Source organism: Balaenoptera musculus, chromosome 15, assembly GCF_009873245.2.
Source record: "Balaenoptera musculus isolate JJ_BM4_2016_0621 chromosome 15, mBalMus1.pri.v3, whole genome shotgun sequence".
Classification (NCBI taxonomy): Eukaryota; Metazoa; Chordata; class Mammalia; order Artiodactyla; family Balaenopteridae; genus Balaenoptera; species Balaenoptera musculus.
In genome coordinates this window covers 46,513,643-46,526,283 of record NC_045799.1, presented here as the reverse complement: position 1 = coordinate 46,526,283, position 12,641 = coordinate 46,513,643, and the positions used below count along the sequence as shown (strand labels likewise).

Here is a 12,641-nt window from a genome sequence, read left to right as displayed (position 1 = left end):
AGGAGCTTCCGGCTCTTATTTCTTTCCCTATTTCCCTTCTCCTCCACTCTCACGGTTTTGCCCCAATTTTGTGATTTAAAAAAATACCAACAAGTTAAAGTGATGAAAATAAGCAAGAAGACTACCTGTTATAAAACATAATTACAAATCTTAACCCCTAATCTGACCTGTAAATGGCATGTACCAGTCTAAAATATCGTGCAATATTTTTGATATCCAAATCCATAGCACTTATTTTTTTAATCAGAAAATCCATGCACAAGATACAGTGTGCTGCAGGGCTGCGTGTGAGGAGCCCTGGTCTCTACTTCCAAGCCCTCTTGCCAGGGTCAGCCATTCTGCGGCATTTCTGTTGTTCGTTCTTCATTGGTTACCCCCCAGAACTACAAACAATGTGTTTATAGAAGTTTTCCCCTTGATCGGTCAACTTCCGACATTACCTCTGACCTTTCCGCTTTGGACGATGACGGTTCTGAAAAACTGTCTGCAAGACCTTATAACCAGGGTCCCCGAGCCCCCTCCTTGGCTCATGGATCATCGAGCAGAGACGGAGAGATGCCCGCTCCCACGCCTGGGTGTGGGTCATCTCAAAGAGAAGAGGGATAAAAATGTGTCAGCCTGAAGTCAGATGGGTTGGCGTGGGCCATGAGAAAACCGTGGCTGGGACTCCCACGGGGTGGCGCTCGGGGAAAGCCAGCCGGGGGGTGGGGGGCGAGAGCGTGCAGCCAGGCAAGGGCAAGTGGCGTGTGAGCTCTGGTGAGCTTGGTGTGGGTGAGCAATGTATGTGGTCTCCAAGGAGGCGAGTTATGTCTCAGACGGGAGATAGAAGAACGTGGCATCCGGGACAGTGCAGGCCCAGGCGAGAGCCTGCTGCAGAGGGTGGACAGAGCTGCACGCATCAAGGTGCTACCCCTTGTCGTTTGGCAGCGCCCAGCATGAAGAGACCTCCCTGTGTTGGGGCGGATTAAAGGGGAAAATAACAGCATGAGGCCAAAGAAAAGAGGCTGTTTTGAATCAAGACTTCAGATTCCCTGAGGCTTCTCCCATCAGAGCCAACATCTCCTCCCCTTGAATCTGGGCAGGCTTGTGACAGCCTTGGCCGGCAGAGTACGAAGGAAGTGACATGGCGTGAATTTAAGTCCAAGTCAAAGGCTAGGCAGCTTCTCTTTGTCTGTGGGAACAGTGGCTCCTGGAGCCCTGAGCTGCCACATAAGGATTCCAGATACCCTATGACCGCTGTGCTGGAAATGCCATACATGGGTTCTCCAGTTGAGGGTTCCAGCCGAGCCCAGTCTCTCAGCCATCCCTGCCAAGGCCCCAGACATGTGAGTGAAGCCATCATGGACCCTCCAGACCAGACCATCCATACACTGAATGTCACCAAGAACCCTCTATCAATAACACGTGGAATAAAAGGATTGCCCAGCCAAGCTCTACCCGAACTTCTGGCCACAAAATCATGAAAGGTGATAAAACAGTGTTGGTTTAAACCACTAAGATTTGGTGTGAGTTTGTTGCACAGCAAGAAACAACTGGAACTAAAAGATAACACAGAATAAGAGAAAAGAGAACGACATCTAGAAAAATCAGAGCAAGAACATACTTTTGAAAATATTCCAGAAGGCAGGAATGCAGGATCCTCTCCCTCTCTCTCTCTCTCCCTGTGTCTCTCTCTGCCCCTCTTTCTCTGTCTCTGTCTCTGTCTCTATCCCCAGGACACTGTGTATCATCCTCATTACGGTCTCCATCACAGGAGCCAAAGACATTCGACAAGCAGAGTCTGAGCTGAGAAGGCCACAGGGTGAGATGAAAAGGGAGACGGGGAGTAAGAAAGGATTGATGTTAAATCCCCATCAAGAGACAGACCTGCTTCTGTACAAGTTGGTGATGTCAGCTGAAGACCAATCACAAAGCTCCCCTGGAGGGTGGAGGCAAAGGACAAAGGGATACATTGGGTGCCAGAGACAAGAAGATATGCTAGAGGTGGAGGCCATGCCTGGACAGTGCTTCTCCCAAAGAAGAGGCCCAAACACATGTAATAGAGACAATAAAGATATGCTAGAAGAAAACTTTCCTTACCCGAAAACATCATCCAGTTGACCACATTCTTGGCAAAATCAAAGAAGAATTTTCCCAGCTAGTTACATTCTGATGAAATTTTGGTTCTATGAGAACGATAGGGAAAACAATGAACAAACTTTAAGAGAAAAATAGCAGATTACCAACCCCCCCCCTGCATAAAAAAGAACAAAAATAAGGCAAGCAACAAAAACTTACCTCTCCAGCCTTCAGTGGTTTAAGAAAATGAAACTGGCTGCTCAGAATTTTGAAGAAAATGGGCAATTCAGTCATCGCATGCTCGCCTAAGTGTATCCTATTGGAGGATGGCAAAAAGTGTTCTTTATGGGCCAGGCCTGAGAAAGAGGATCTTCCGTGGTCTTTAATTCGCACTCTGTATAACGGAGACAGAAAAGAACTGGACACAGTAGTATAAAAGGACACATGGCAATACCACAAACAAGTTAAAAGGTAATCCAGGGGCTTCCCTGGTGGCACAGTGGTTGAGAATCTGCCTGCCAATGCAGGGGACAAGGGCTCGAGCTCTGGTCTGGGAAGATCCCAAATGCCGTGGAGCAACTAGGCCCGTGAGCCATAACTACTGAGCCTGCGATGCTGGAGCTTGTGCTCCGCAACAAGAGAGGCCGCGACAGTGAGAGGCCCGTGCACCGCGATGAAGAGTGGCCCCCGCTCGTTGCAACTAGAGAAAGCCCTCGCACAGAAATGAAGACCCAACACAGCCAAAAATAAATAAACAAATAAATAAAGAAGCTTTCATTTAAAAAAAAAAAAGATAATCCAAATCATTTTTATAAATCTGAGAATAAATCCAAGATGGGCAATAATGAATCTTACTCTAAAGTAATCTAATCAAAACCGAGTTCTTGAAAATAGGGAGAGAGGTGGCCAAGGAGGACTATGCAGTGTCTTAAATGGGGAAGCACAAAGGCAATGTTTCATTCTTGACTCTTAAATTTAGAGGAAATAAGGTTAAAGAATGCTTTTGAGCAGCCTAAATAAATTCACCTTCCAAAAACCGGAGAAGATAAAATGGAAGAAAACATCCTTCATGTAACCAGAGGCAAGAAAAGAAAGAGAATAGCCAAGATGCTTACACTTGAAAGTATGAACCAGAATGGCATAAGGAAAAAAACCTAACAGTTGTAACAGCGAGTGTCGTGGTTTTAAATTGCCCCCATTACAAGACCAAGGATCTGTTTTTAGAGGGACGTCGAAATACAAGAGCAATACAAAACCAACCACACTCAGAGTTTAAGAGTGAAAAGATAGTTCCAGGGGCACCAACAAAAGATGTCAAGCAAATTCAAACAGCTGTTACGAGCAGCAGCAATAGTCATATCCGGCGAAGCAGAATCAACTGGAGAAATAAGAGCACTGATCCTGACAAAGGGTAAAATTCGTGATGACGACGTGGAGGTCACGAGCCCGTTACGTGGCACAACGTGGTTGTGTCACAGAGTGTATCACAGGACAGAAGTGCACCTGCAGCATGACGTGCATTTCCTGGTGTCACACGTAAGGGAAGGAACCAGCTGAAGCACCTCCAGAGACGAGAGGTCACCCCGGATGTTTAGCCAGAGGGGCAAAGAGTCCGATGGCTGAGGGTGTTCGTGTAGAAATGAATTCGACTCGGACAGTGTGGCCCGGGAAGCAGATAACGACAGACGTCAGAAGCCATGGGACTACAGCACGCATCCATCCTAAGAAACTACCTCCTAAGGGTCAGAGCCTCCGCCAAGAGGGACTGTCTGACCGGGTACAGTGGGCAGCCGGCAGGAGAGGTCAGAGCACCTGACCTGGATCGAGCACTGGCCTTGCACCTCACCAGTGCTCCCTGAGGTCACCCTTGTGGGAACACCCTGAGCTCCCTGCCACTCCCACCCCCATTTCGCAGGTGAGGGAACCAAGCTGCAGTGGGGCTGAGGTCAAAGGTCAGACAAGACAACTTGTCCAAGGTCACACAAGGGTGGCAGACTAAGGGCTAGGGTTTGAGCCCAGGTGGTCTGGCTCCAGTTCTTCGCCACTGCCTATCTCTCTCCTCTCTCCCTCTCTCCCTTTCTCCTTCCCCTTGCCTCCTCCTTCCCTCCTGCCCTCTCCCATCCATGTGGTGCAGAGGTTACACTGGATGGCTTTAAAAGTCTTCACAACTCACAAATTCTAGAACTTACCGTTTATAGCTAGAGTCAAATAAAGAGTTTTTTTTTTAAGTTTTTTTTTTTTTCTCTCTTTAAAAATATCTGGAGAAAAGCAACCTCAGTTCTGGTAAGGTGGCTTCCTGGTGTCCTCAAGAACCCAGGCCCTTCTGTCTTTTGTTCTTCCGCCTTTGGAATGTGGCTTCCGTCCTCAGCATCTCGTGGTGACTGCTGTGGTTCCAGCCATTTCATGTGCAAGAAGCAGGAAGGAGGAAAGACTAGAGAAAAATGACTTTTCGAGTTGCCCTCCCCCTGCCCCCGCAAGGACACCTGCTTTTCTCTCTTGACCTCTCAGGTCATGAGTTGGGAAATGTTCCAACTGGGCATATGTCCCAGGAGTCTGTTACTAAGAAAGAAAGGGAGACAGGATATTGGGTAGGCCACCAGCATCCCCTGCTGCCATGTTAACTTGCCAAGGAGAATGGGGTGGCCAAGGGGCTCTCACCAGCAGGTGATTCTCCATCCCAAATCATCTGGAATGGTTAAGAAGTGTCTGCTTCTCTCCAATCACGAGTCAGTGCCAGTTCAGTGGTGGTAGAGAACGCTCTGCTTTGGGGAGCCAGCGCTGATGGTGCGTCTTCAGTAAATGTGCCCACACCTCCTGTTGAACTCTACTCCCTCCTATCGAACTCTACTCCTTCCTATTGAACTCTACTCCCTCCTTTTGTTGATGACATAATATGATTTTTCCCCATAGATCCTTCTTGATGTATTGAGTTTTGCTAAACTCTGTGTTGACAAATTAATTAGCTTTGGGATTTAAAATTCTAGCTCCAGTTTTGCCTATTTTGTGAAATGCCACCATGCGAACATGAAAATATATTATCCCTTTAATTTCTCTAATTCTTTATAGTTAAAAATGTGCAAAAACAACTCCACCCATTTAAGTGCATGGAAGAATTATATGGATTATCAGAATGCAGTTACATTTCAGGATTGTAGCAAACTAATTCTCGTTTTTGACCTTCTTCCTTCCCCCCCACCTCTTTTCCTTGTTTTTTCATCTGAACACCCACTATTTGGAATGATAAGTCATTGAAAGTTTTATAAATTGAATGGCTCTCAATTTGTTCTTCAGCCCTGCCTTTTTCTGCTAAGGATTTTTCCTGACTTGTTAAAGCATGATTTACTAAACTGGTATAATGTTACCCCAATTTCATTTTCTCTTATACTACAATGCTTGTTGTAGTTCTGGTAAAGTTTCAAACCTCCGAAGCACAGTATTCAGTATTGTGCACTTTAAACCATTCACCAAAGCCCTCAATGGACTGCGACTGCTTTATGATAACCATGAATATACTAATGCCAAAATTTTAGTGTGATATTGCTAAATAAATTATATTGCTAATAAGAGCTTTCCTCCACAATTTTAGTTGTAGTAAATGACCACTACTTATTGGGTTGTTCCTTTTTACTAAATATCATTTTACTGCAGCCTCTTCATGGAGAAAGGACATCCAGCTTTAAAAATAGATTCTGTTTTTTTGTTTTTTGTTTTAGTCCAGCCTGAAATTGAATTAAGTACATCACAGCCATGTGCCAAGGCTTTACCATTTCTCTTGAGGAAGGATATACCCGAAAGTTTCCTAAATGTCATCTGGGGTTTAGTGAAGCCCCACGTGTCCAGGCACCAGCCAGCATTCACATCCCCCAGCACAGCAGGCATTGCCTGCGGTTGTCGGGGAGGAAGAGCCTCCTCAGAGCCCGTGTTAGTCTCTGCTGCCAGTGAATGTTTTGCCCTTCGTGGCTGTACAAGGAGTCTGGCCTCACATCCTTAGGCCTCACGCCACAAATGTGCAGGACGGCTGGTGCGGGCCCTCTAACAGCAGCCGAGCTGCCTGGGAGTCTTGCCCTAGGTTCCGGCCTCGTTATCTCCCATAATCTCCACCTGCCGCCAAATGAACCTCGGAGGGGCAGCACAGGGGCCCACTGGGCACACCCGCCTCACTGTGCCGTTTGACTTGGCTTCCACAATGGCATCTGTTTGCTCGATTTTAATTGAACCAAAGTAATGAACAAATCAGGAGTCCACATAAAGAACCCAAGTATCTGGCATTTCTTGAGCGATCAGATCTGGCCACCCTGAACCCCTGCTCTACCCTGACAACGACTGGATGGCGTCGAGTCACGGCTGAATGCTCTGGCTGGGGCCTGGGCGTCCAGCTTGTCACGGCATCCTGGACAACAAGGACAAGAGTTGGCCATCATCCGTTATTGGGTTTGTGCTGTTGCTTTACCTACAGCAGAGGAAAGCGTCTGTCTTCACTCATGTCTATGTCAAAAGCGAGGGAACAGGAGCTACACTGGGAGGGCTTTGTGTTGAGTGAGAGAGAGAGAGAGAGAGAGAGCACTTCTTTGACAAAGTGAAAGATAATCCTATGATTTTCACAAGTAAGTAGTAGCCCACTTCCCTCATTTGGTGGGTAGACCCTCTATGTGCTTGAATTTCAATCCCTTGATATAATTGCCTCGGTGCAGATTGTTTTTACCAAAAACAGCGACATCAAATCCAGTACCACGTGCTCTTCCGTGGCCCCGCCCCCCTTGCAGGAACAAGCGGGTCCTGGGTTCCCTCCCCTTGACCCTGGCCAGGTCTCTGTGAAGACCTCCGTGACTGAACGTGGCAAGAGAGGCCCTGCTGGGCTCCCAGGACCAGGGAAGAGAAGAATGTGGAGCTCTCTGGACGGCTACCCTGTCCCAGGACATGTGCCCCGGAACTCAACCCCCCAGCGCCCCAGCCGTGAGGAAGCTCAGGCCACAGGGAGAGGCCCCACGTGGTGTTCCGGCCGACAACCTGAGCTGGGATCACAGCCAGCACCAACTGCTAGACATAGAGTGATGACTTGTCATCTTTTTAAATACCCACCATGTTTTCTTGGGGAAAGAAAAAGGATTGAGAGAGTTTATCTCCAGGTGATTCCAGCCCCCGGCCATCAGGTCACCACCCCCAGCCTTCAGGTCTTCCCAGCTGAGGCCTCCAACATTGCTGAACAGAGACAAACTGTCCGCCACCATTCCCTGGCTGCATGGCTGACCTACAGAATCTGTGAGCCTATGGAATGGGGGTTTTGCACTACCGAGCCTTGGAATAACTTGTTACGCAGCATCAGATGACCAGGGCAGCTCCTTCTGAGAATTAGCTCCAAGTGGTCATTTCACCTGTTTGTTTGGGGTTTTTTTGTAATTAAGACCTGATTATATCTGGAGACAGAAAAAGGCACACCTGTACTGGGTATTGCTTTGTTTATTTTAATTAATTAATCAATCAATCAATGAATTAACTCATTCCTTGTGAGCGCTTCACCTGTTACCACTGAAATAAGCATCTCTCTCTAACGTATCTCAGGTCCCATGCCCTACAGGGGCCGACATTAGTCAACACCCGACAAACAGAGAAGTTCTGAACAGCAGTCTGCGGCGGTACGTGGGCCCGGTTCCCTGCAATCATTTCACCCTCAACGACGAAGAAGATTGCTTGAAGGCCCTGACTTGGATCAGGAACAACTCCATTGCTGCAGAAGGTAAGGATGCTGGTAACTGTGCATCTTTTCAGAACAGCATTTTATTTTTATAATGAGTCTTATTCTTCGTCTAGTTCCAGTATATAATTAGTGCCTAATTAATTCCAACCAAATCATTCATCTGCCATGCTTTGTTTTCCAGATTAATTTACAACTTGTCATTTTTGGATACCCAGCATGTTTGCTGGGGGAAAGAAAAAGGCTTGAGATAGTTTAATTATCTATAATTATTTTATTACACAAAAATGAATATCCAAAGAGCAAAGCATGGCTAAAATCATTAACTAATTAAAGAATAATTTAATAAGCAAACATGTTTAGCAATTATATGGAAACTATGACTCCTTTTGTGAAGCTGAAAAGACCTCGGAAGAAAAAGAAAGGTCTGAGTTGGAAGGGCTCTTTTCTTTCACAACCCATTGTTCTCCCTCGTGGTTGCCTGCACAGTCCTTCCCACAAATGAACATATTCGAGTTGCCTACCACTTCCTGAAGCCAAATGAGAGAGTAAAACATTTGTACAAATTGTTTTCTCAAGCATCTTCCTCTCTGTTGCTTGGATTAATGGAAATTGTTTGACTAGTAGAATAACTAGAACAGGGCCTGGCTGCCTATTTGTCTTTAATTGAAACCTGGGGAGTCAAGTTTTAGAGATGACTTACTGCAGCCCCTTCATTTTACCGAAAGCGCAGGGAGGATCAGGGACTTGGTTGGGTTATACAACTACCTGTGATGGGCTGGGCTTCTAACCCAGACCTTTGATTCAGTCCAGGGATGGAAAAATCAGTAAGTGACTAGAGTGTGGAGATCAGTATATAAAATTAAATATATTAGTTTATTGAATGTATTTGTTTAAATATAATTTCATTATGTTAGTTAATATAATTAATATATTAAAATTAAATACAGTTTCTTCTGATTTTTGGTGGAAGATTTAGGTGTTAGTTAACTTTTTGTCAAGTTTCTACATTTACTTCATAAAAAATCAAAAATAGGTATCAAAGGATATTTGATACATTGCTGAATTCAATTTGTTAGTACTTAGAGGCTATTTGCATCTAAACTCATAAGTAAGATTGGCCTGTTTTCTCTTCATTAAAAATCAAAAATAGGTATCAAAGGATATTCGATACATTGCTGAATTCAATTTGTTAGTACTTAGAGGCTATTTGCATCTAAACTCATGGGTAAGATTGGCCTGTTTTCTCTTTTATGCTTTACTTGGCAAGTTTTTGGAATCAAGGATATGCTAGTCTCACACAGTGTTTTGGGGAAGCTTTCCATATTTTTGGTGGGTCAGAAATACTTTGTATAACCTAAAGGTTGGACAGGAATCACCCATAAAACCAACTGGGTCTGGAACCTTTGGGCAGAGGTGGGATATATAGATATATACTGGGGACCCAGAATAAAAACTTGTCAAAGTATTCAATATTTTAATTTTTGCATTAAAACTCGGTATTATTTTCAGTTTTGCATCTGTATGTGTTTAAACCTGTTTCAATATTTTAGTCATTCTTTAATCATTGCCCTATGACCTAAGTACACTTAGGGAATTCTCTGATCTGGGGGTCAGCAAACTTTTACTGTAAAGGGCCAGATAGCAAAAATTTTAGATTTTGCAGGCCATATGGTCTCTGTCCCAACTACCCAACTCTGCTGCTCTGGCAAGAAAGCAGCCACAGACAATATGTCAATGAATAAGCATGGCTGTGTTCCAATAAAACTTTATTTACAAAAATAGGGGATGAGTCATAGTTTGCAGAACCCTGCTTTTATCCATACAATTTGTGACAACTCATTACCATTTCTTCAAGTCCAGACCTCAAAATGTAACTTAAGCTTGCTGAAAGTACAAAAGCCAATGGTTCAATACAAAATATACATTATGTCTTAGGAATGTGCCCAGTCCTGTTATAATGCAGTGTTTTAATCGAACTGTTGGCTGTTTTGCATGTTAGGATTCAGGAGCCTTTTGACCAAGAAAAGGGCCTTTGAATGTGGCAATGCAAGTTCTTAAGGTTGAATACTTACGGCAGAGAACTTAGAAATTCCAATGTAAGAAGCTCTTGGTTTTCAGATGGGGGAATAGCATCCAGCTATCATGTTGCCTTGACTAGCGGTCGAAGATGGTGATACTCTGGTGCCCACTTAAAGGGAAATAAATGCTTTTGCAAGAGTTAAGAGTGTCTCCCATTAACCATTGCATAAAACCCCTGCGTGCCTGCTTTTGTCCACTGAACGGCCAGGTTAGGGAGTTTATAGACATTAGTTTCTTGTCCTAAAAGTAGGCTGTTTTCCCCAGGTCCAGTGCTTAATGACACCCCCAGGGCATCTCCCAGGTAGGTGGTCCGAACACTCAGATGCTGGGCCCAGGCTCTGGGAGGCGTCTGAGAAACAGACCCAGCCAAGTTCATTCAATTTAGGGTAGTGACCCTTTTCAAATGACTATAAGGAAAGTTGGAAAGAAAACTGTTAACCTCCTGCCTTGAGGAAGCTCTTTCTCTTTGTAGTTTTTCCATAATTAGAGTCATATTCAGACTTGAATTTAATTAGTGCCATTCCAGATATCTTCCTCACATGGGCTGCTATCAGGATTAAACGAGATAAATAAGATATTACACGTCCAGCTCAGGGCAGCGTCTTTTACGCAGTAGGAGTTCAATCATATGGGCTGTTGTTAGCCTTATTACTACTACTACCGCTACATGTGATAGGGTTGTTTCTCCAGGGTGCAGGTCTCAGCCCCTGCCATCCTGGTGATGGTGCAGCCCAGCACACTCTCTACACAAAAGGTGGGGAGCCGTGTACACCAGGTACCAGTCTGGTTATAGAGAGGCATCGTGACCTTCATGAGAGCCCTGGAGGCTGTGAAGTTTAGAGAAGGTTTCCCCAAGAAAGGAGGATTTGAGCTCAGCCTTAAAGAAGGGCAGGATAGGGGCTTGTCTGGTGGTGCAGTGGTTAAGAATCTGCCTGCCAATGCAGGGCACACGGGTTCGAGCCCTGGTCCGGGAAGATCCCACATGCTGCGGAGCAACCAAGCCCGTGCGCCACAACTACAGAGCCCGTGCGCCACAACTACTGAAGCCCACGTGCCTAGAGCCCATGCTCCGCAACAAGAGAAGCCACCGCAATGAGAAGCCCGCGCACCGCAACGAAGAGTTGCCCCCACTTGACGCAACTGGAGAGAGCCTGCGCGCAGCAACGAAGACCCAACGCAACCAAAAATAAAAAAATTTTAAAAATAAAAATATTTTAAAAGGCAGACATTGCTGAAAAAAAAAAAAGAAGGGCAGGATAAGCACAGGAAGAGAGAGGTTGGGGGAGTTTGATTTGTATCCAAAGACCATGACCCAACAACTCAGGCCGGGCAGACTCCGTGAAGGGCAGCAGTGGGAGGGGAAGGTGGAGGGTCCAGGGGAGTCCAGGTTTAACTGGTCACTTTTTAGAGGCTGGGGAACCAGGCGTGATGCTGTGTACAAAACAGCACGGCAGGAAGGCGAACTCCCATCTCTGGCACCCACGGCGGCAGAGAGAAAGCCCTCGGGGAAGGATGGGTGAGGGCTGGAGTGGGGCAGCCGTTGAGGCAGGGCCGGGCTGGAAGCAGCCGTCTCTGATCCATTTGAGGTCCTGCTGGCACAGCCGCATCTAGCTTATTTCCAAGTCAGTTATGGGCTGATGGTATTTGAAGCTGGAAACTGGAAGTTGGCACTTCATGAAAACGAGGAGCAGGGCTTTGTTCCCACATCCATTACCGTCACTCCGCCTGTCAGCCCTTGGTTTCTAATAACACCAGAAAGAATGTGGACATTTTTCATGATAGTTAGCTTTTGCTCCCTCAGTGCTAATTTTCCTTTTTCTCAATAGTTCAGGCTGGGGTTGGAGGGAGGGAGCTGAGGATAGGGCCCTTCTCCCAAGAGCCTGAGAAAAAAACTCCTGTGTCTCACGGGCTGTGATTGGGTCGAATGTCCATCCAGGAATCACACCCCGAATCCTGGGAAACTCCAGGCCTAACTTTGAAGCACACAGACTGGAGAGGAGGGGCTTGTTTGCTGAGGACGGTGGAGGGGTTGTTCTAGAAGAACAGAAGGATGCTATGTAGCAGAAACAATGGATTTTTTTTTTTTTTAAATAGGAGGAGGTTAGCTTTCCTCTGAACTTCTGCCCCTTGAAAAGGCACAGATATCTCCCCCAAAACATCAACACTCTCCCCCGCCCCTGTCTCCGTTTTATCATGTCTTCCTCTGCTTCCAAAGGAGAAACAGTTGTTCTGTGATGGAATTAGTCCAGTCTGAAGGAAATTGTTTATTGGTCTCTGGAGTTGGATGAGTTTATAGATGTAAATTATCCTAAACTATTAGAACTGCTCCAGTATCCTGGAGAATAGCTGACATCACTGGCTTTCAACTGCAAAAAAAACCTGGAGGGTTTAGCCGGGGGTGGGGGGGGGGTTCAGATAGAACCCAGCAACCTAATACATTATAACAGTTTATGGCATTAATTGAAACTAATTGAAATTCATCTGCTATTACCTCTGTACTTTCCATGAAAATGAAAAGTAGGATGAAAGTAAAGTACAAAAAAATACACCGCCTTGATGGTCCGAAATGGATCAATTATTTTTATCTTTAGCTAAATACAGTTTAGTGCCTTATTAAAAGCATGTTTGTAAGAAAAGTATAACATTAAAATTCCAGTGCATGAATCACCGAACAAAGCCTTTGTTATGCTATATCTAATATATTCTTCCCTTTTTATTTGACAGAGCAAAATGAGATGTCTCATTGAAATCTTATGCTTTCACTTATAAAAAGTAAAAAGAGTATTTTCTGGTCTATTCATGAACATAA

At 45.3% G+C, this 12,641-nt stretch overlaps 1 protein-coding gene across 1 annotated transcript in view; it reads left to right on the top strand.

The window, feature by feature from the left end:
• CFAP61 (cilia and flagella associated protein 61) overlaps positions 1-12,641 on the top strand; it is a 254,354-nt gene that overhangs the window by 175,000 nt on the left and 66,713 nt on the right. The window contains exon 21 of the mRNA XM_036824605.1: positions 7,618-7,792. Within this exon, the coding sequence (XP_036680500.1) occupies positions 7,618-7,792 (175 nt within the window). The remainder of the gene's footprint in view (positions 1-7,617; positions 7,793-12,641) is intronic.